The sequence below is a fragment of the Schistocerca americana genome, chromosome 7, assembly GCF_021461395.2.
Source record: "Schistocerca americana isolate TAMUIC-IGC-003095 chromosome 7, iqSchAmer2.1, whole genome shotgun sequence".
Classification (NCBI taxonomy): Eukaryota; Metazoa; Arthropoda; class Insecta; order Orthoptera; family Acrididae; genus Schistocerca; species Schistocerca americana.
This window is the reverse complement of record NC_060125.1, coordinates 580,679,825-580,702,620: the sequence shown is the minus strand read 5'-3', so window position 1 is coordinate 580,702,620 and position 22,796 is coordinate 580,679,825. Positions and strand designations below refer to the sequence as shown.

The 22,796-nt window shown below is 44.3% G+C and overlaps 1 protein-coding gene across 1 annotated transcript in view; it reads right to left on the bottom strand.

Annotated features, from left to right (window-relative positions):
• LOC124623102 (putative uncharacterized protein FLJ46204) overlaps nucleotides 1-7,593 on the bottom strand; it is an 11,111-nt gene extending 3,518 nt beyond the window's left edge. The window contains exon 1 of the mRNA XM_047148893.1: nucleotides 7,491-7,593. Coding sequence (XP_047004849.1) covers nucleotides 7,491-7,593 — 103 coding nt within the window. The remainder of the gene's footprint in view (nucleotides 1-7,490) is intronic.
• Between the last annotated feature and the right edge of the window lie 15,203 nt (nucleotides 7,594-22,796).

Genomic DNA, 22,796 nt, shown 5'->3' with positions numbered 1-22,796 from the left:
CAACACAGACGTGTTTGGAGCCCATGCTGTTTAAATCGTAGTTAAATTTGTACAACATTATTATTGCAGACTGCAACTTATTCAAATCACCTGCTGTTGCTATGCTCCTCGACGTCTTAGCCCTTTGCCAATTCTCTTATGAGAGGGTGAAATATTCATCGAACGCAATTTGTGTGCCTATTTTGCTATAGTGCATGCACCTTTTAAAGAATAAAAAACTATGTATGAGAGGAATAAGTTGGCCAATATTGCTAGTTCATTGTCAAACTGAACAAGGTAATGATCATCTGTGGAGCGACTGTGCTTTTCATCAACTTAAGTGACGGCAGTGAGAGTATATTGCGAGTGAGATCCGCTGATATTCCGACAATTATCTCGCTGTAGGGAGGATTTTTACTGCACAACTTTGGTGTACTCAAGAAAACGGCTGAACCTAGGTGTTCTGGAATTCCTGAGTATGTTACAACACTTGAGCTGGAGGACTATGGCTTAGAAGAAGACGATGAGTAACTTACCACTGACTGTTCAAGTCGCCGAAATCATTAAATATTTGTGAAGTGCTTCTGATCACATATAAGATACTTACTGAAAGATATACCAGTTTAAATGATGTAGACTGTTATCTGCTTCCTACACAGCTTACACCCCCCTGCGGGTCCGGGGTAAGGATAGGCCCGAGGTATTCCTGCCTGTCGTAAGAGGTGACTAAAAGGAGTTTCAACCGTTTCGGCCTTCCATGTGATGGTCCCCCTTGGGGTTTGACCTCCATTTTTCAAAATTCTACAGAAGTACGAGCCTTTTGGGGAAGGACGCCTTACGTGGTGTACCACTGGTCCTCAGTGCACTAAGACCTTGGCACTCAGCATTGTACTGGCGTTGTAACCATACCCACTATTCCTCAAATTGGGCCTAAACGCCTGTTGGGTTGTACAAGTTACGCCCATAGAGCGTCCCCATCTGCACCTACGATCATGATGGACTTTCCATGGCACCAGAAATCCAGCATGGTAGCCAGCCCGTTGTGGTGCGGTCGTCATGTACCATCTAGGTTGTAGCCCCCTGACAACACAGGGATCGTACTGCCGATACCTGAGCTGCACACTCCCCACGTCGGCCAAGGAGTAGGTGCCCGTCTCCTTGGGGCATCAGGACTCCCGGCAATGGTCATCCTGCCAGGTGGCCCTTGCTGAGGCTGGGTGGCGCCTGTGGGGAGAGCCCCTGGTTGGACTGGGTGGTATCGGGGCGGACGTTTCGCAGATGAAACGTCAACACGTATCAGGTCGTTCTGTGGCCGAGTCTTTCAAAAGAAAAAGGTACTGTCTCTAGTTCAGGTTCTCCTGCCCTTTCCCCCTTGGCCACTTCCTGGGAGGAGGGACAGGGCCGCCGGCTTGCGGGGAAGTACTTCCCCCGCTATTTGGTCTGTTCTCGAACTGATGGGGGGACGTTCGCCACCTCCAAGCCCATGTTCTTTGTTCAGCACATTGAGGACATCTTCGAGGAAATCGAGGCTCTCAGTAAGATGCGTTCGGGGTCCGTTCCTATAAAGACCAACTCCGCCACACAGCCGGCGGCGCTTTAGGCATGCGACTGCCTAGGGGACATCCCAGTCTCCATTGTCCCGCATCTGGCACTAATTAGGACGCAGGGGATTATTTTTCATCGGGACCTCCTGCTGCAATCTGATGAGGAGCTCAGGGCCAACCTGGAGCGCCGAGGCGTGCATATCGTCCGGCGAGTCCAGCACGGCCCCAAAGACCGTCGCATCGACACTGGGGCCTTTATCCTCGCCTTCGAGGGGGACGTTCTCCCGGAGAAGGTAAAGGTGATGTGTTACCAGTGCAAAGTGCGACCTAACGTCCTGCCTCCTATGCGCTGTTTTCGGTGTTTGCACTTTGGGCACATGTAGTCACGGTGTGAGGCTGAGCCCCTTTGTGGAGATTGTGGACGTCCTCTTCGTGAGGAACATACATGCACGCCACCACCTCGGTGCGTTAATTGTCCTGGCATCCACTCGCCTAGATCGTTAGACTGCCCCGCATATCAGAAGGAGAAGAAGATACAAGAACTCAAAATTTTGGATCGTCTCTCTTATTCTGAGGCCAGGAAGATGTATGACCGCCTCCATCCCGTGCCGTTGACCACTTCGTTTGCCCCAGTTTTGTCCACTCCTTCTGCGGTATCCTCACCCCTATCCTGTCCCCCCTCCGCCTCCTCCCCCCATCCGGGGTCTCTGCCTCTGCCTCCCAAATCCCTCCCGTCCAAATCCTCCTCCACCGAGGCCCCCGCCCCCTCTGCTCCAGGGGCCACCCTTCCTCTTCCTCCTCCTCCTCCTCCCCCCCCCCCCCCCCCGCCGCCTGAGAAGCGATCCTCTTCTCAGGCGTCCATCGAGGAAACGATCCGGACCCCCGGCTTCCGAGGTCCGGCGTTCCAAAACAGACCCCACGCGTGAGGACCTTCTTCGGGTCCAGCCCACCGTCCCTGTGCCTCCTCGGACTTCCAAGAGGGCCTCCAAGAAGAAGTCTCTATCCCCCTCTCCACCCCGGCGCGTTTCGTCTGACGCTCCATCCGTGAGTCGCTGCTCCCGGCCGTCCTCAGTTTCGCCGGGACACTCTGCTGCCAGGCGCTCAGCTGGCCTCTCGTCGGCAAATGATGCTGCCCCTACTACACAACCAGGGACAGTGGCCGCAGCTGGCGACGACTCGATGGAACAGGATCCGCCTCCTGCCGGTTGTAGCGTTGTTCCCTCGAAACCTGGCCCTCTGCGGCCATCGAGGTGACCAGCTCTTCCCCCGTCTCGTTCCCCCTCTTTCTTGACTAGCGATGGCCTTGTTACATTGGAACATAAGAGGTATTTGATCTAATCGGGAGGAATTACACCTGCTCCTCCGCCTGCACTGTCCGCTCGTCCTTGGTCTCCAGGAAACCAAGTTGCGCTCGGAGCGGTATGACCTCACCCCTGTGGACGGTGTCCCAGCTCATGGTGGGGTCATGTTGCTCGTTCAGGACGATGTCTATTACCATCCCATCCCATTGACCACCCCTCTCCAAGCAATAGCTGTCCGTATTACTCTTTCTGCTTTTACGTTTTCAGTTTGTACCATCTACACTCCATCGTCATCCACTGTTAGTTGGGCTGACATGATGCACCTGACTGTTCAGCTTCCCCCGCCGTTTTTATTGTTTGACGACTTCAATGCCCATCATCCCCTTTGGGGCTCTCCTGCATCCTGTCAAAGAGGCTCACTCTTGGCGGATGTCTTCAACCATCTCAATCTTGTCTGCCTCAATACTGGCTCCCCGACTTTCCTCTCGGACTCTACTCATATCTACTCCCACTTGGACCTCTCGATCTGTTCTACCACTCTTGCCTGTCGGTTCGAGTGGTATGTCCTTTCTGACACCTATTCGAGCGACCACTTCCCCTGTGTCGTTCGTCTCCTGCACCACACCCCATCCCCACGTCCTTCGAGCTGGAACATAGCGAAAGCTGACTGGGGACTTTACTCCTCCCTGGCGACCTTTCCGGACCATGATTTTCCCAGTTGTGACAGTCAGGTCGAATACCTCACGGCTGTTATCATCAATGCTGCCGAAGGTTCCATTCCTCGTACTACCTCTTCTTCACGTCGCGTTTCCGTCCCCTGGTGGAACGAGGCTTGTAGAGACGCTATCCGTGCTCCACGACGTGCTTTATGCACCTTTCGCCGCCATCCTACGTTGGGGAATTGTATCGGATACAAACGACTCGGAGCACAATGCCGTAGAGTCATCAAAGACAGCAAAAAAGCTTGTTGGGCCTCTTTCACCAGCTCCTTTAACAGTTTTACTCCCTCTTCTGTCGTATGGGGTGGCCTGCGCCGGCTGTCGGGCATTAAGGCCCACTCCTCGGTACCTGGCCTGACCTCAGGTAATGAGGTCCTCCTTGGTCCTGTGGCTGTCTCCAACGCCTTCGGCCGGTTTTTCGCGGAGGTTTCAAGCTCCGCCCATTGCCACCCTGCCTTCCTTCCCAGGAATGAGGCAGAAGAGGGTCGGCGACCTTCCTTCCACTCGCTGAATCTGGAAACTTATAATGCCCCCTTTACTATGCGGGAACTCGAACATGCGCTTGCACTGTCCCGGTCCTCTGCTCCGGGGCCAGATGCCATTTACGTTCAGATGCTGGCACACCTTTCTCTGGCGGGCAAAAGCTTCCTTCTTCGTACCTACAATCGCGTCTGGACCGAAGGTCAGGTCCCCATGCGTTGGCGTGACGCCGTCGTTGTTCCTATACCCAAACCCGGGAAGGATAGACACCTTCCTTCTAGTTACCGTCCCATTTATCTTACAAGCTGTGTCTGTAAGGTGATGGAGCATATGGTTCATGCTCGGTTAGTTTGGATTCTTGAATCTCGACGGCTACTTACCAATGTCCAATGCGGATTTCGTCGCCGCCGCTCCGCTGTTGACCACCTTGTGACCTTGTCGACATTCATCATGAACAACTTTTTGCGAAGGCGCCAAACGGTAGCCATGTTCTTCGATTTGGAGAAGGCTTACGATACCTGTTGGAGAGGAGGTATCCTCCGCACTATGCACAGGTGGGGCCTACGCGGTCGCCTGCCCCTTTTTATTGATTCCTTTTTAACGGATCGAAAGTTTAGGGTACGTGTGAGTTCCGTATTGTCCGACGTCTTCCTCCAGGAGAACAGAGTGCCTCAGGGCTCCGTCTTCAGCGTAGCCCTTTTTGCCATCGCGATCAATCCAATTATGGATGTCGATGACTTCGCGATCTACTGCAGTGCTCAGAGAACATGCCTCCTGGAGCGCTGCCTTCAGCGTTGTCTAGACAGCCTATACTCACGGAGCGTGGCAAATGGCTTCCGGTTCTCTGAAGAGAAGACGGTTTGTATCAACTTTTGGCGATATAAAGCGTTCCTTCCACCATCCTTACATCTCGGTCCCGTTGTTCTCCCATTCGTGGAAACACCTAAGTTTCTAGGGCTCACGTTGGACAGGAAACTGTGTTGGTCTCCGCATGTCTCTTATTTGGCGGCCCGTTCTACATGTTCCCTTAATGTCCTCAGAGTTCTTAGTGGTTCATCTTGGGGAGCGGATCGCACTGTCCTGCTTCGCTTGTATCAGTCCATAGTCCGATTGAAGCTGAATTATGGGTGCTTCGTCTATTCGTCTGCTCGGCCATCCCACTTACGCCGCCTCAACTCCATCCACCATCGGGGGTTACGTCTTGCGACCAGAGCCTTCTACACTAGTCCTGTCGAGAGTCTTTATGCTGAAGCTGCCGAATAACCATTGACCTACCAGCGTGACGTACTGCTTTGTCGGTATGCCTGCCGGCTGTTGTCTATGCCCGACCACCCCTCTTACCAGTCCTTCGCCGATTCTCTCGACCGTCAGTACGGGTTGTATGTGTTTGCCCTGCTGCCCCCCGGAGTCCGCTTCCGTCGCCTTCTTCGACAATTGGATTTTGCCCTCCCTACCACCTTCAGAGAGGGTGAGAGCCCGACACCACCTTGGCTCCAGGCTCCGGTTCATATTTATCTCGACCTCAGCTCACTCCCGAAGGAGGGTACTCTGGCTGCTGTGTATTGGTCACGGTTTGTCGAACTTCGTGCCCGACTTGCCAGTCACACCTTTATTTACACCGATGGCTCCAAAACTGATGATGGTGTCAGCTGTGCCTTTGTCGTTGGGGCTGCCACCTTTAAATACCGGCTCCTCGACCAATGTTCCAGCTTTACGGCCGAGCTTTTTGCTCTCCATCAGGCCGTTCAGTATGCCCGCCGCCACCGCCCTTCATCGTGTGTACTCTGCTCTGACTCACTCAGTGCTCTTCAGAGCCTTGGAGCTCCCTATCCGGTCCATCCCTTGGTTCAACGGATACAGCAGTCCCTCCATTCTTTCGCTGATAATGGTTCTCCTGTCAGCTTTCTGTGGGTTCCCGGACATCTAGGAGTGCCTGGGAATGAGGCTGCGGATGCCAGCCTCCCATTGTGTCCCGTCATCTGACGTTCGTGGGGATGTTTGTAAGAGGCTTGTGTCGTTGTGGTGGGATGCTTGGTCATCCCTCCAAGGAAACAAGCTCCGGGCAGTAAAACCGCTCCCAACTGCTTGGACATCCTCCTCCCGACCATCTCGGCGAGAGAAGGTCCTTCTGACCAGGTTGCCGATTGGGCATTGCCGGTTTAGCCACCGCTACCTGCTCTCCGGTGACACAGCCCCGCAGTGCCCTTGTGGTCAGGCATTAACAGTGCGCCATGTTTTATTGTCGTGTCCCCGCTTTAGTCAATCTCGTGTTGTCCTGTCCCTGCCATCTACTTTACCGTATATTTTAGCTGATGATGCTCGAGCAGCTGCTCGTGTTCTGCGTTTTGTAACTTTGACTGGCTTGTCCAAAGACATCTAACCTTTTTGCTTATTTTATCTGCATCTTTGTCAGGTCTTTCTGGTGTCCCCCCCACCCCTTGAGTTTTACTAGATTCCATGTGCTCTAACAACAGTGACTGTGCGCTAATGACCTCAATAGTTGAGCGCCCTTAAACCCCACCAAAAAAAAAAAAAAAAAAAATACACAGCTTACACCTCTCCTATGTGACACAGATTTCAATTACTGCGTCAAGCATTTAAAAATGTTCTTCTTTCTATGTATGAGACCTGCTATAGCCATTATGATCTGAATGCATGGTGCCAGATGGGACTCCACCTATTAAACTACGCTCTGTTGTTTGTAAGATGGAAATAATAATGATTTTTTCCTTTGCGTAGTGGGAACACAACATTTTGAAAACACTTGCCCTCTGTAGGCTTTAAACAGGGATTGTGTGGTGTTCAAGCCGACAGGCGGCATTAACCACATACGAATTCTCTTTGCTGACCTAGCCCTCTGCAGTCTTGACAGCTCCTACAGTTACGAGCTGTAACACAAGGGGCGTACAGGACTTCATACACAGCTCCACTTGGCTTATTGTAACAATATTTTTGCTCAAACAGTCTACAAACTCATAGACAGCAGCTCATACATACGGCTGCCAGTGGCACAATCTTGTAGTGGCGATCGATATTGCACAGTACATGTCAAGCAATTTCATAAAACTTGATTGTTTTAAGTATTTATTTGTGGCCAGTTAAGTTAGTTATAACATGGCCTTGACACACACATCAACTATGGTGCTTTACTTCCTAACACTTGAATGTCATCCATAGTGTGGGATGGATCAGACTCATGTCATCTTTACATAATACATCATGTTACACAGATATTCACACTTGTATCATCAATATTGAACTTAGTAATCAATGCGTTGCGCATTTTCAACTTTAATAACCATGGCAAAGGGTTTGCTCAGTCACAGACTCACGTTTACACATTAGGTCCACATGTGGTATAGTTGTATGTGCTAGTGAAAGTAAGACTCTTGATGGGCCTGCTGTTCTTTCAGCTCAGGCAGCTGAACGATGATGGCTGCTTAGCGGCATGGCTAGTTACACAGTACCAGAAATCAGAAAACCCATCTGCTGCTGTGGCAATGTGACTAACAGTGTGTACGGGTCCTTGTCCAGCAGTTTCACTACCACCAGTTCAAGGGCATCTTGCATTTCTAGAACAATGACAAAACATAAGTATAATCGCATCTATATTTATTTTATAATAACAATAGTAATACCTATAAAATTATTAGTTACTTACTGTCTAATACTATTAGATATTTCTTTTCAGATTCAAATCTTAACCTTCCTGTGCGCAGGGGCGCTGTCTAGTTCCTGCTGCTGCTGCTACCACAGCTGGTGCTCCATTATCTTCTCAGTATGAAGATAAAACCTCAGGTGAACTGGGCTGGGGCAGCTGTATTCGAAAGGTATAACAAAAGGAGTGACGGGAGCTCGCGTCCTATTGTTCCAGCCATCCTATTGGTCTGGGGGGGAGAAGGGAGCGGGAGGTCGTTCCCCTGGATGACCTTCATCAATTCCCGATGTATCCTGGAGGGGAGAGAAATGACCTTGATTATAAGTGGGCCTAGTGTGTAACCGACACTGGAAGTCAATGACCTTGAGATAAGAATCCACTTATAACAGGATCTCGACTTGAGCCTGCACTGATATTGTACTGACATCCTGAAGTTGAATTTACAGCTTCACAAGAGAAGAGTTACCAACCTGGCATTAACTCGAGCAACGCTATGAATGTATCCGCCTATGGCTGTTTTCGAATATGTAAATAATCCATCAACGTAATAATTTTGACTGCTGCCACTTAATACTGTTTTATGTCTTCGTAATGGGGGGCTAACTGGATCATCCATTAGGCGATTTCATATTTTGGAAGTAGTATGAATCATGTGTCCTATTGGGGTTGGAGTTTGGAACCAGGCCCAGAACAGTTTACTATTTTCTACACGAGTAGTTTCGATATTTTCTTTTTCTCTCGCCTGTCCGGTTTTGAACGTATTTCAGTTAAATGTGAGGAGCACAAATAAACGCAAACAGTCCATTAAAAAGAAAAATATACAATTAGCATTAACAAAGGTTACACGAACTTCTTTAAAAAATTTAGGATTATTCTTTCTGTCAACCGTATGTCTATACTCTTCCGGTTTCAGTCACCGCTGTTGGGGATTTTCCTGCCTAGAATTTAGAAATTATTGTTTTTCGCTGGTGAATATCGTGATTTTTTTTTCCCCCCAGACTGGAGGGAAAATCGCGTGTATCGTCAGAAACGGTACAAATTTCGTTTTGTATGTTAACATGTTTTAGTTACTGGAGTGATGTATTTCTGCGACAGTGCACCAGTCCAGTGTTTTCCATGACTGCTGTGTAAAGCAGATCTAAAAATCGCTAAGAGGATTCGATCCGAGTTCGGCTCAAACCCTCCCCTACATCCGTTTCCTCTACTCGATATGTTATACCTGTGGGTTTTCTGGGAACCGTATGTTCTCTACTGAAGTGTATGTGTGGCGCCTAGACAGTGTCTGCAAAGGACGCTCATGATCGTGTGAACCAGATGCTCTAACCATCTAACAAGAAACCCAGCGAGGACGGTCAGCCGGCAGCAGAATGATCTGCGGAGCATGTACCACTTCCTGTGGGAATCCTTCACCGGTAACTGAAGGTTCGTGCGATGAGTGGTAATTCTCCGTCGAAGTAATGATCCCGTGCTTACACATAACAGAGGCAGGAAAGGGATGTTCAATGGAAACGATCTACATCGTGATTATTGTCAGAAGAAATTAAACCACTGAAAAACATTTGGAAGTCCTTGATAATTTCATGAAAACTGAGTCAGTCGGAGTGTGACTGGTTCATTAAAAAATGGTTCAAATGGCTCTGAGCACTATGGGACTTAACATCCTAGGTCATCAGGCCCCTAGAACTTAGAACTACTTAAACCTAACTAACCTAAGGGCATCACGCACATCCATGCCCGAGGCAGGATTCGAACATGCGACCGTAGCGGTCGCGCGGTTCCAGACTGAAGCGCCTACAACCGCTCGGCCACCAGGGGGCCGGTCGACTGGTTCATTAACGCAATGGAATTTTGCGCTTCGTGTGGATGAAGAAGTGTCAAAAATAACGTTCTTGGTACGACAGGAAAGCGACAGGAATAACTTGCCGTAGTAGCAAAGCAATTGCAAGCTGTTCGTCAGCATAGTATGATCACATTCATCCAGATTTCATACTGTTTTGAGTAATGATAAAACTTTTTTGAACAAAATTAGACGTAACAGTAATAAAAAAATTGTAAGTAGTGAACATGAGCGAATAAAGAATCTTCTCAGACAGAAAACTGGTTAGTTCGTAATGCCCACTAAATACGCGAAGTAAAATATTACGTAATTTTAAGAAAAAACAGGTTGATCGCTTTAGCGTGCGACTACGGCTCCGAAGTTAAAGTAATTAAGGCGGAGAAAGTGTCGCTACATCTTTTCCTTCAGCGTTTAACGAGTCAGTTACCAGACTGTTGTCCACCTTCCAATGCCACGTAAAGACGAAGAAAAGTTCAAAGTTCTTCACTGCTTTATGTTGGAGCGTTTGATTAGCTTTTTAAATGAGGCTCCTTATGTCTAACTAGAAAATCGACTAACTTAACGAGCAACTAATATTTAGAGTTGAAAGTTCTTGTTGTGCTGACACTGCAAGGCATCTCTTAAAATTAAGGTTCTTTGCCCCAGAAGGTATAGCTCTCCTGACCACTTAATAGCACGAATAGTTTTTTAATGTCCCTCTCCGTAAAGTCAGAAAAGGAAACGGCGGGAAAAGCGCTGGTAGCTTTCGACTTTAGTGCGGAAGAGAATCTGGTAATTACACTACGCTCTTTAAATTTCTTAAATTATTCGAAACAAAATACAAGGTGTGAAAGGTCATCTACAACTTGCACAGAAATCAGACTGATGTTACAACAGTAGAAGGACGTGAAAGGCGGTAATGGTTGGGAAGTATAGTGGCCTTTCCCCGATTTTACGCAGTCTGTATATTGAGCAAAGGATAAAGGAAATCAAGGACACTTTTGGAAAGGTAATTGAAGTTCAGGCTGGTCAATAACATTGCATTAGCGTAATTGTCACAGAGATGGCATAAGACTTGGAAAATTTTTTTAATGAGACAGATTGTGTCTCGGAAGCAGGTTATGAGATACATGTTGAAAAATTATAAGAGAAATGGAATGTAGGACTAGTTCTAATTAAATCAGAAGATGCTGAGAGAATTAGGATATGAGACGCTAGAAGTAGTGGACGAGTTCTGTCCTTTGTGCAGCAAGCAACTGAAGATGGCTGATGTAGCAAGGATGTAAAGTGTTGACTAGAAGTAACAAAACAAGCTTTACTGAACACGGAAACTATGTTTACATCGAATACAAAATTATGTGTTATGAAAACTTTGGTGAATGTATTTCTGTGGTCTGTAGACGACCAACAGTTAAGTGACGAAAACCAGACCGCCTGGTTCTGGGCTCTGCACTGTCCCGAACTCTAGGGAAATTAGCTATACATAATAGTTTAGGCTTCTGTCACTCAGTAGGGGAATCAAAAGTCGCCCACTTCAATTATTACTAATTAGTTCGCCAGTATATACATATATATTTTTTTTAAAAAGGGAAAAGTTTTTCATTCTGCTACATTTTTCGTTATTGCTACTAGATATTGGCAGGCAAGCCTTTCAGAGATATACGTGGCTTTGAATAGTAGGTTTATAACTGCTTATGATTAAACGATGGCATTTAGGTGTTTGGTTAAAATGTATTTGGTTAACAGAATTTAGTTTGTAGATGCATACAGTGGGCGTCCTTCAGTTGCTAAAACCGGACCTCTTCCTTTCATGATTAATGCCTGACTGCATTAGTACACAGTCTTATTCTCTTGAAATTCTATTGAAGATTCAAAGAGGAAAATTGAAAATTGAACAATGAAAGTTGAGTCCCTTTAAACTAATTAAATCTATTGATTTAGTTCAGAAAAAGATGGTTCAAATGGTTCAAATGGCTCTAAGCACTATCGGACTTACCATCTGAGGTCATCAGTCCACTAGACTTAGAACTACTTAAAACTAACTAACCTAAGTACATCATACACATCCATGCCCGAGACAGGATTCGAACCTGTGACCGTAAGAGCAGCGCGGTTCCCGACTGAAAGAAAAAAATGGTTGGAAGAAATAAACAGTTTACTGTTCCAAAAATATCACTTATGAAGCTGTTTTCAATGAAGTACGGTATGTACACCAGGGGAAGCAGCAAAATCAAAATAGGCAGACTTACAATTTTGGATAAAGATCTAGAAGAATAGCTGGCTTAATATTCTCATGATATATATAACCTTCCTTCCTTTGGGTTTACTCGTAATGACTCGTGAAAAATAACCACACAATTTGTAGAGAGAAGTAACACGGAACAAATCGTGAGGGTATTTTTGTTCTGTGGTTGCGATTACAAAAATGCGTGTTTTGTTTCCGCCAGACGACTTTCGCTTTATTGAGGTAAAGCATCATCAGGGGTCTGTAATTAAGTTATTAACGTTTTATTTGCTTTAAGATCGAAAAACAGTTCGCTAACAATATGTTGGTTTGTACTTACGGTGATTTTCGCTTGCTTTCTTGCTTACATCGGAAAATGCCGTCTTTAGCACATCGTTTATGTTTCTCTTCTTTAGACACTATTACTTTTCAACTAATTTTTAGTTGTTCTACAGCACTATGCATTTCTTATGTTTTCCCCACCACACTTTTTCGCACAACACTGTTTACTGTTTGTTGTTTGTGTTTTCTAGTGCTGCCAACCTAACTTTGCCACTAGTTTGTCTTTGACCTACAATTTGTTTTTTCCCTTTTGGATTATTGTATGTGTGAAATTCTATTTAATTATACTGCTGTGTATTTATGTGATGTGTGAGAGTAGGAAATGAATAGTGATGGTGTATTTCTTTTTGGGTGGGGGAGGGAGAAACCATTATGAGTGGACATATGATTATAGTGGTGTGATGGAGTGTAAGTTGGAGGAAAAGGTGAGTATTAAGAAATGAAATCAAATTGGGAGGGGGAGGGGGGTTGTGTGTGAGAGTGGGAGAGGGGGCGGTGGTTAAAGATAGGAAAGACTCTTCGCTTTTTCATATTATTACACCAATTTTTTATATACAGTCTGGTTTCCAGTATTTATTTGGTCATTCAGCATCTGTTTATTTTTTTTAATGTTCATTGTGTGTGGAAATTTTGTTGGATAGGCAGTAAGTGTCTCTCTCTGTACTGATTCTTATGATATTCATATCTTTTCCAATATTGCTTGGTCTACGGAGTTCTGGTTTTAGCTGATCTGCAAATGTTGAATGATTTGTACCGTATTTAAATGCTCTGACATGTTCTTTGTATCTTGTCTCGAATGTAATGCCAGTCATTCCAATGTATATCTTTTTACAGTCTCTGCAACAGAGCTGATAGATAGCAGATTGTTGGTGTCTGTCTGGTTTTGATTTCAATTTTGAGATTTGATTTTGTATTGAGTTGTTTGTTTTGTAAGCAACGCTTGGCCCTTGTTTCTTGAATATTTTGCTTATTCTATGTGTGAATTTGTTTTGGTAAGTCGTTATGTCATTTTTTGTAGTAGTGCAGGTTATATGCATTGATGTGGTATGGCTGGTTTTTCATTATTTGCATCTTTATTTCTGTTTAGTTTGTTTACTATTGTTTCTTTGTGTCCATTTTCAATGTTATGTGTTTTATAATGGCTAGCTCTTTTCGGTAGTCAGAAGTGTTTAGGGGGATCCTATGCAGTCTGTTTAACATATATCTGATTGCTGCCTGTTTGTGATTCTGCAAGTGGTTTCAGTTTGCGTTTAAGATAATGTCCCTTGCTGTTGGTTTTCTGTACATGTCAAACCGTATGTAAAAACACACAACCAACTATCTGAGAGACACACAGAGAACAATAAAATTATTAAACTTAATAACAAAACAAAATTAGTTTTAATTTAGTCAAGAATACTACATATAAGAAGAAGGTTTACCCATGGGTTGACCTATTTCAGGAACATTAGCTCAAATTTTCATGAACCATATAGAAAAATTAATATTAGAAAACATAACAACAACAAAGAAAAGCTACATCATCCACTGGTACAGATACATGGTTGACATAATATGCATGGTAGATGAACCAAAAAACATAATACAACTAAACAAAGACATAAATACCAAACACAAAAACAACAGTTCACAATAGAAGACGAATAAGAAAACTCAAATTTCTAGACATAACCATAAGAGAAGACATAACAAACGCACCTCTGAGATATACAGAACACCCACAACAAGTGACATTATGTTAAATGCAACCTCAAACCACCTGCAGAATCTCAAACAGGCAGCAATCAGATACATGTTAAACAAACTGAACAGGATCTCCCTAAAAACTTCTGATTACTAGAAAGAGATAGACATTATAAAACAAATAACATTAAAAATGGAGAGAAATAAATAATGGTAGACAAACAAAACAGAAAAATAAAGAATCAAATAATGAGAAAACTAGCAAAGCCACATCAGTACGTACCACCTGCACTACACCAAAAAATGGCATAAAATGACTTCCCACAACAAATCGCTGTATAAAATAGCTTAAATATTTAAAAAAAGGGCCCAAACGTTGCTTACAAAACAAACAATTCAGTGCAAATGCGAATCTCAAAACTGAAATAAAATCCAGACAGATACCAACAGCTCGATTGCAGAGATTGTCAAAAGATATACATTGCAATGACTGGCATTACATTCGACACAAGATATAAATACAGTACAACCCATTCAACATTTGCAGATCAGCTAAAACAAGAGCACCATAGACCAAGCAATACTGAAAAAGATATGAATATCATAAGAGTCAGTAAAGACAGATACGTCCTCCCTTTCCAAGAAAATTTCGCACACACAAAGCATTAACAAAGAATAAACAGTTGCTCAATGACCAAATAAATATTGGAAACCAGACTGCATATAAAATAATTGATGAAATTACATCAAAAGGCAAAGAGTCTTTTCCATACTTCATCCCCTCCCACTTCCCACCCAACCCCCTCTCCCTCCCAATTTCATTTCACTTCTTGCTCCTCATCTTTTCGTCCAACTCACACTCCATCACACTACTATAAACTTATGACCACTCATAATGGTTTCTCCCTCCCCCACCCAAAAAATGCTTGTGACTACTCCTTCCCTTCTCTTACACATTACATAAATACACAGCAACTTAATTAAATAGAATTACACACATACAATATCCAAATGAGAGAGAAAGAGATTGTAGGTCAAAGACAAACGAGTGCCAAAATTAGGTTGGCAACACAACAAAAGACAAACCACAGCACATACTCAGAAGCATAAAAACAGATAGTAAACAGTGGTGTGCGAAAAAGTGTGGTGTGAAAAACAAGAAACGCATAGCGCTGCGGAAAATCTGAAAATTAGACCAAAACTGCCATCGTCAAAAGAAGAAAAACATAAACGATGTGCTAGCAGACGGCATTTCCCAATGTAAGTAAGTAATCAAGTGAAAATAACCGTAAGTACATACGAACATATTGCTAATGAACTATTTTTCAATCATAATATAACTTAATTACAGACCCCTGAAGATGCTTTACCTGAATAAAGCGAAACGTCTCTGTTGAAAGAAACACGTATTTTTGTAGCTGCAGCGACAACAAAAATATCCTCAATAATTATATAGCAACTACCAACAACATGGCCAAACGGATGAAGAATTTAACACTGGACACCCTATCAGAGAAGAAACTGCTGGCGAAAAGTCAGTCAGACCTTGTCTTAAACGTCTCAAAAACCAAACTGTCAGAAGGAAAGCCTGCAAAAACACCCTACAGCAGGGCTCTTGGGTTCAGCAAAGGAGCCACATAGAAATTCTCCTTCTGGAAATAGCTATGTTATATCTTCTTTGTTATTAGATTAGGTCTTCTCTAGTATAATACCTCTTCCAATTTTGTTTACTGTTATTTAGCTTATTTTTAGAAGGGGTCTGATTTTGGTAACAATTTTTCGGACTCACCAAGTGTAAGGTTTCTGAAAATAAGTCTTTTCGTAATAATTTCCAAGATATACATAAGAGTGAAAAGTAAATGGCGCATAACATTAAAAAGTATATATTAATTGCTTTTAAAACATTAATTTTTACTGTTTTCTATTCCATAAATATTGAAAACAAAATGGGGTTCAGTTTTGTACACTTTATTCGACAAACAGTAGCATACTAGAAGCTTTTGAAATGTGATATTACGGAAGAATTCTGAAGTTTAGGTAGGTATGTCGAATAACAGTTAGTTATGACGTACTCTTTTTTTTATCTCATCTGGTTCGTTATTGTTCGTTGTATTTGTTCGGGGTGGACGTTCCACGACGCTTGTTAAAGTTCATTGTTGATCTATTAACTCGGTTTTTTTTCTTAGAGGGGTCAGCTAACCCTCTGACCGAACACTGAGCTACCGTGCCGGCGCACTGAATCAAACTGGTGGCAAAAACAGTGTTAAGGCACAACGAGAGTACAAGAAGTGATGGGCTGGAAGGTCAGATTCGTAGACATCTGTAAATCGTAAATATACCAATGCAGGGAAGTTAGGAGGTGTGAATTGTAGGTTGAAATGGATGTAGGTTGCGATGGCTGCACAGAGTTGAAGAAGGCTGCACAGGACAGACTAGCCTGTAGCGCTGCAAGAAACCAGTATTTGGACCGAAGGCCACAAAATGCCGACCACTGCGAGCGCTCATGTTTCGCAACCTACATCGGGCTGCACGGGCTGATATCGCAGCGTCAGCCATCCCGGATACGTAAGCGGCGGCCGACAGCGCTCCCAGGCGCGCGGCGGAGAGACGGCTGCGGTGTGGCTTTCTGATTGGCAGCCCTCGTCTGCGGTTATTGCGGCGCAGCTGCAGCAACCGAGCACCGCTATGCGGCTCACGTTGGAACAGTTCCATTGGTCTGCTTACTGCTGCCCGCATACGATTGGTTCTCACGCCCGCTCGTCGATTGGTGCGCTCTGGGAGGTGGGACGTTTAATTGGTTTCCAGTACTGCAACTTAACGTTTTTATGAAGACGCATTTATGCAGATTCGGGAACCCTAAAACGTGAGCGACGTAAATGAGCACGTGAACTGAGTGCCGCTACGTTTAACTTTCGCTTAACATTTGTAACAAGTGCAGCTGGTCAAGGTAGGCCAGGGTTTCTTTCTCGAGGAGTCCTTCCTTTACGGGTTCGGAATCAACAGCATTAAATACAATTATATCACGAAACCCTTCTCCTCAAGAAGTAATTAATGTAGTTAAAAGAAAATATATCCAAAATATTAAAAAATAACCAACTCAACACGAAGGGATGATCCGAATGGGACGGAAATAGGTAGATGTGATGTACCTACATGCACAGACAGACGAACGATCACAATTTCAGAAAAACTGGATGATTTGTTCAAGAGAAAGAGCTTCACAAATTGAGCAAGTCAAAAATTCTATGATCCACCACCGGCCCTTATGCAAGCAGAAATTCGGCTTGGCATTGATTGATAGAGTTGTTGGATCTCCTCCACAGGAATACCGTGGTGAATTTTGTCCAAGTGGAGCTTTATATCGTCAAAAGCGCGAGCTAGTTGGAGGGTCGAGCCGATAATTCTCTAAAAGTTTTCAGTTGGGCGGGAGATCCGGTGATTTTCCTGTGCCAACGTAGGGTTTGGCAAGAACGAAGGCAAGAGGCAGAAACGCTCTCCCTGTGCGGACTGGCATTATCTTGCTGAAATGTAAGGCCAGGATGGCTTGCCACGAAGGGCAGAAAAACAGGGCCTAGAATATTTTCGTACAGTGTTCTACATGAGTGCCACGGATGATAACCGACGGGGCCTGCTATGAATAGGAACGGCGCCACAGACCGCCACCTGGTAGTGGGCTGTGTGGCTGGCGAAATTCAGGTTGGTATCCCACCGACCTCTGGGGGGTCTCCAGGAATCTCATTGAACTGGAGTAGAACTGCCTTCCGGGATGAGTCCCGCTTCGATGTGTGCCCCAGTGATCAGTGAAGACATGGCTGGAATCGCGCTGCACAGCGATGAGGTAACCAACCTCACTGTCGCCCGACAACCAAGAGTGATGTCCTGGGGTGCCATTTCTTTTCATAGCAGAACACCTTTGATTGCCATCCGTGCACACCTACAGCACGTGGTACGTAGACGATATTCTACACCCCATTTTGTCCGCATTCATGGTAAGACATCCTGGGCTTACATGTCAGCTACATAAATCGCGCCCGCATATAGTAAGAGTCTATTGCTTGTCTTCGCGTTTGCCAAACCCTACCGTGGACAGATACGTCGGATCTACCCCCAATTGAGGATACTGGAAGTATTATGTGCTGGAGTTTACAACCAGCTTGGCATTTTGACTATCTAACGCTCCAGATGGACGGAATTTGGCATGATATCCCTTAGGACAGCCGACAACAAAATGAATCAAAGCCAAGCCGAATAACCGCTTACAAAAGAGCCAGCGGTGGACCAACGTGCTACGGACTTGCTCAACTAGTGAACGTATTTCTCTTGAATAAATCATCAATTCTTCTCAAACTATAATCATTTCCTTGTCCATAAATGTACACAATTTTTTTTTTGTCTAGGAGGGTACATAATGGGGAGAAACATAGGGGGCAATCAAATGAACAGATAGATGGGTTCTCTGCCTCGTGATGACTGGGTTGTGTGATGTTCATAGGTTAGTTTGGTGTAAGTAATTCTAAGTTCTAGGGGGACTGATGACCATCGATGTTAAGTCCCATAGTGCTAAGAGCCATTTGAACCAGATAGATGCGGAAAAAGTAAACACCTTACGATGTCAAAAGTAAAAGCCGTAACTGTTAACACATTTATCCCAGCCCAATTTATGATCGCACCTCTTAGTCCGAAGCAAAATGACGGCCACTAATACCGTTTTTTCAGGGCTTCAAAAATATGGAAGCTGCATGGGGAGAATGGTTCAAATGGCTCTGAGCACTATGCAACTTAACTTCTGAGGTCACCAGTCGCCTAGAACTTAGAACTAATTAAACCTAACTAACCTAAGGACATCACACACATCCATGCCCGAGGCAGAATTCGAACCTGCGACCATAGCGGTCGCTCGGCTCCAGACTGTAGCGCCTAGAACCGCACAGCCACTCCGGCCGGCTGCATGGGAAGAAATCGAAACCGTATGGAAGACGTGTAAGAGCTCCGCAGCGAAGCTTTTGCATTCTAGTCGAAACAGGCACGCCAGTCTTGTTGACCTTTTTCTTTGACTGCAGCGTGCCGCTATTCATTGACTTTCTGGAACACGGCGGCATAATTAGTGCCCAGCTGTACGTGAACACTTTGCAAACACTGAAACGCGCCAGCAAGTCCATGGACAGCGTCATTCTGTGGCAGGATAAAGCCTGTTCACGTGTCGCCAAGGATACTTAGACTACGCTGAAAAAGTTTCGCTGTGAAGCCTTTACACATCTTGCACAGAGTTCAGATCTCTCCCCACGCAGTTTCCGTATTTTTGGAGCTCTGAAGGAACACATCCGTAGTTATCTATTTGCTTCAGACGAAGAGGTGCACGTCTGTGTACAATCCAGTTTCCGTAGGCAACCACACACGTTTTTCCATGCAGGCATCCACCACCTTGTCTTGCAGTGGGATAAAAGTATTAACAGCTGCAGCAATTGCTTTTGGAATAATGAATAGTTTACTCGTATCGTTTTCATTCGACTGTCCCTTATAATTAATTCATTATCTTACTGCATAAAACGCAACGATTATCAAGAATACCGTAGCATATCGATCCTGCACTCACAATCGGTGTTCATGAGATGCGGAGGATCTCGAAGGATACCTTATACCACATAAAGTGCAAAAATGTGCTTTTAATAACCAATTTCTCATTGATTCATATGCTGCATACACCGATTTAACCTGCGATGTTTCTGCATGGGTAATTTTGTCAAGCATACAGCCGAGCTACCGAGCTCGAGTATGTTTTGTTTTTCATCCTGAAGATCTTTTTTCTATCTGATATTGGAGATGTTATACAATCATGAGATTCTTTGTATATCGAAGCTGCCTTGCGTAAAACATTATATTGTCTGTGTTTTCCCTAGAGTAATGATTCTTGGTATTCGTGTCGGGTTCGTCATTGCTTCTTAAAAACAAACGTGGCGTAAAATTCGGAGGTCCTTTTGTCCCTTATCTTCAGGCCAGAAAGTTTCGCCGAAGGGATGGAAAACTACTGACTGCCTCCCTCTTAGTCCTTAACAAGAACAAGGTGTGTGGCCCAGAACGCGACATAGTTGTTGACAAAGCGATGTGTCAGCATAAATCAAAAACTGGAAAAATCTATAAACCACAGTTGAAAACGGTCATCACAAACCTTTATTTGATCTAGTTAGAGAGTGTTGTTTTAGAAAATCGATACGGAGTCGTTCCTAGAGAAACGTCCTTATCTCCGTTAATAAAATGTCTGCCAATAAATGTAAATAGATTCCTCTCAGTAACTGGACGCAACAAGACAGTCCTTGTCGCCACATGTTCTGTTCCGTGTTTCTCAGTTTAGCACCGTGCTATCTCCAACAGCAGATATTCCTCAACTTGTCTCGGACGAAGCGAACAGACAGCCTTATTTAAGCATCCCTCAGAGACCGGTGGTTTTATATACAATGGGTTTCTTTATATTCCGATCGTCGCTCACAGATTAAAATGGTTCAAATGGCTCTAAGCACTATGGGACTTAACATCTGAGGTCATCAGTCCCCTAGGCTTAGAACTGCGTAAACCTAACTAACCTAAGGACATCTCACAGATCCATGCCCGAGGCAGGATTAGAACCTGAGACCGTAGAACCCGCACCGTTCCGGACAGAAGCGCCTAGAATCGCTCGGCCACAGAGGTCGGCCACAAATTAAAGGAGAGCTCTGTTGTAGCTAGTAGTGACTCACGTTCTCAACGCGAAATATCAGTAAAACTTTCCCCAGTTGCTGCGGAAACGCTCCCATGATAGAGTAGTAAGGAGCCGATTTACATTTATGTTCCTCTGGCAATGATACAGACTTCAAAGTCTCAACAATCTGCTTCTAGAACTTTCCGTTCTGTCTAAATACATATTTCAGTCGTCCAGCTTTCCAAATTTCTTATCCATTTCTTAGTAATTGACCCCTCATTACGACAACTCCGTCGCTTGAGGAATATCCGCTTATTGCCCCTCTCCCGAATCGTGAAACGTCTTCTTTCATTCGACATACGAATTAAGTTTTTGTTGATAAATATTAAAGAGCAAGCATAATTTTTTAAGCATTTTTTGGTAACTGTCACCTATGAAAAGCCACCGATACCAGACGTATTTTCGTGACTTATTTCCTGTGCACAGTTTAGAGATGTAACCTTTCTCCATTTAACGCTATTTCACAAGTTTTTTTTGCGTGCAGATTACCATTCTAACGTTGAACGTTGTAGGTCAGGAGAGCTCTCCAAAAGTCTTCCAACAGGTTTGCGATTGCTGCTCTGCAGACCCTGTATTAAATGATGTTAAATACCCAGTATCAAAAATTTCATCAATAAAATTTAGTGATTCTGTTTCTGAATAGCTGGAAAATAGCGAAGAGCTTCCATCTAATGTCAGACTAGGTAGGGTTTTACAGGCCAGCTGGAAGTCGAGCACTACTGGTCTGAAGAATTCCTTTCGACGAGAGTATTGAGACTACTGGCCAAAGAAATGAAACTTACGTGATTAGCCTTGACACACTGCGACTTCCACGCCTTTTTGCGTAATCGTATTTGGTTCTTTACAAGAACATGGTAGAATAATGCATGTAGCATTCTACAGCCGTGTTACTCCCCAATGCAATGTCTTTCGTCAAGTTGTAACGCCGGAAATGCATATCCTCCTATTTCCATCTATTGTACTATAAATTTGTTTTCCTTATTTTTGTTACCTGAGTATGACATTTCTGTGTCTTTACATATTGTAATTGTTTTACTATTTGTATATATATATTTATGCATTTATGTCGATGTATAATTGGTTTGTTTCGTAAATATTATTTGTATTTTTACGCTGGGTCTTGCCTAGGGAAAACTGCTATCGAACGATTACATCGATAGGTCGTGTGAAGACTCAAAGTGTGTAAGATCTTTGGTAGTGTTAACTCTGCCGCGTGGAGCGCGGGCAGAGCTGTCGGAGTCTGGCTGGAGTAGCGAGTGGAGCAGGTGTGTTGTGTGACGCTCCCGCGAGTTGCCGCGCTTTCGGGGTTTGGCAGCATGTAATTGCGCTCGACTCGCGATGATAGTTTCTGACATGGTGTCGCGGACGGGAAGCATTAGCCGGCGCACATCAAGAGCCCGTTTCGCCTGGTGACCGTGTCGAGAAGAAGGCGCGCCAACATCCAGCTTCTGCAGCAGCGACGGCCGACAATGAGTGACTGTCGCCACCTCCTCGATCGACGGCTTCAAGCCTTCAATCAACCAACAAGGAAGACTAAAAGCACGTAAAGTTTCAGAACTGTATGGCAGACCTCAGCTTTTCAAATTGTTCCATTTGCCTCGCAAAATTACAGCAAATTAGCATGAACCTTTGTTGCTCATAGTCCCAATTGCATTGCCAAGCAGGGTCCCTTCCTTTTCCGAAATGAACCCGAGTGTCGTTGAAATTCAAACACCAGCATAATTCCATTTCACTGCCTTAATTTCAAAGTTCAATTTAAGTATTCATAGCTGGCTACAATAGTTGGATTATACAAGCACAAATTAAGAGTGCGAGTGTTGTTACCGTATTTTAGCTTACCTGTGACTGCAGCTCAGCTTGGTACGTACTAAATTTTACTATTGTTAATTGTTCAGAATCGTTTAATTCAAGTTCAAAGTTAAATCTCTTCTTTCTAAATTGCATAGATTCAAGTAGCTTTAGAAGTGATTGTTGAGGTAGTCCAAGACTAACTGTATTTCGATGTGCTTCAGAAAGAAAGCTCACTATTAACTTGTCACTAAATTAACTTTCGATTTTCCGGTTTCATTAATTCTTTTGCTAAATTAAGTGTAGCGAAATTTATTACTTCTGACAAACTTTCAGTTTTCACACTACACGTGTCAACCTTCAGTTGCCACGCTTCTAGTGCTAATTATATGTGTAATAACCTTTCTTTTTCAGTTATTATAGTAATTGTCCATAGGACTGGCGACCGTAATTTCCCCCAAATCTCAAATATCTAATTACCGCTGGTTGATTGTTAACGTAACGGCCGCACATTTACTTTCTTTATTAA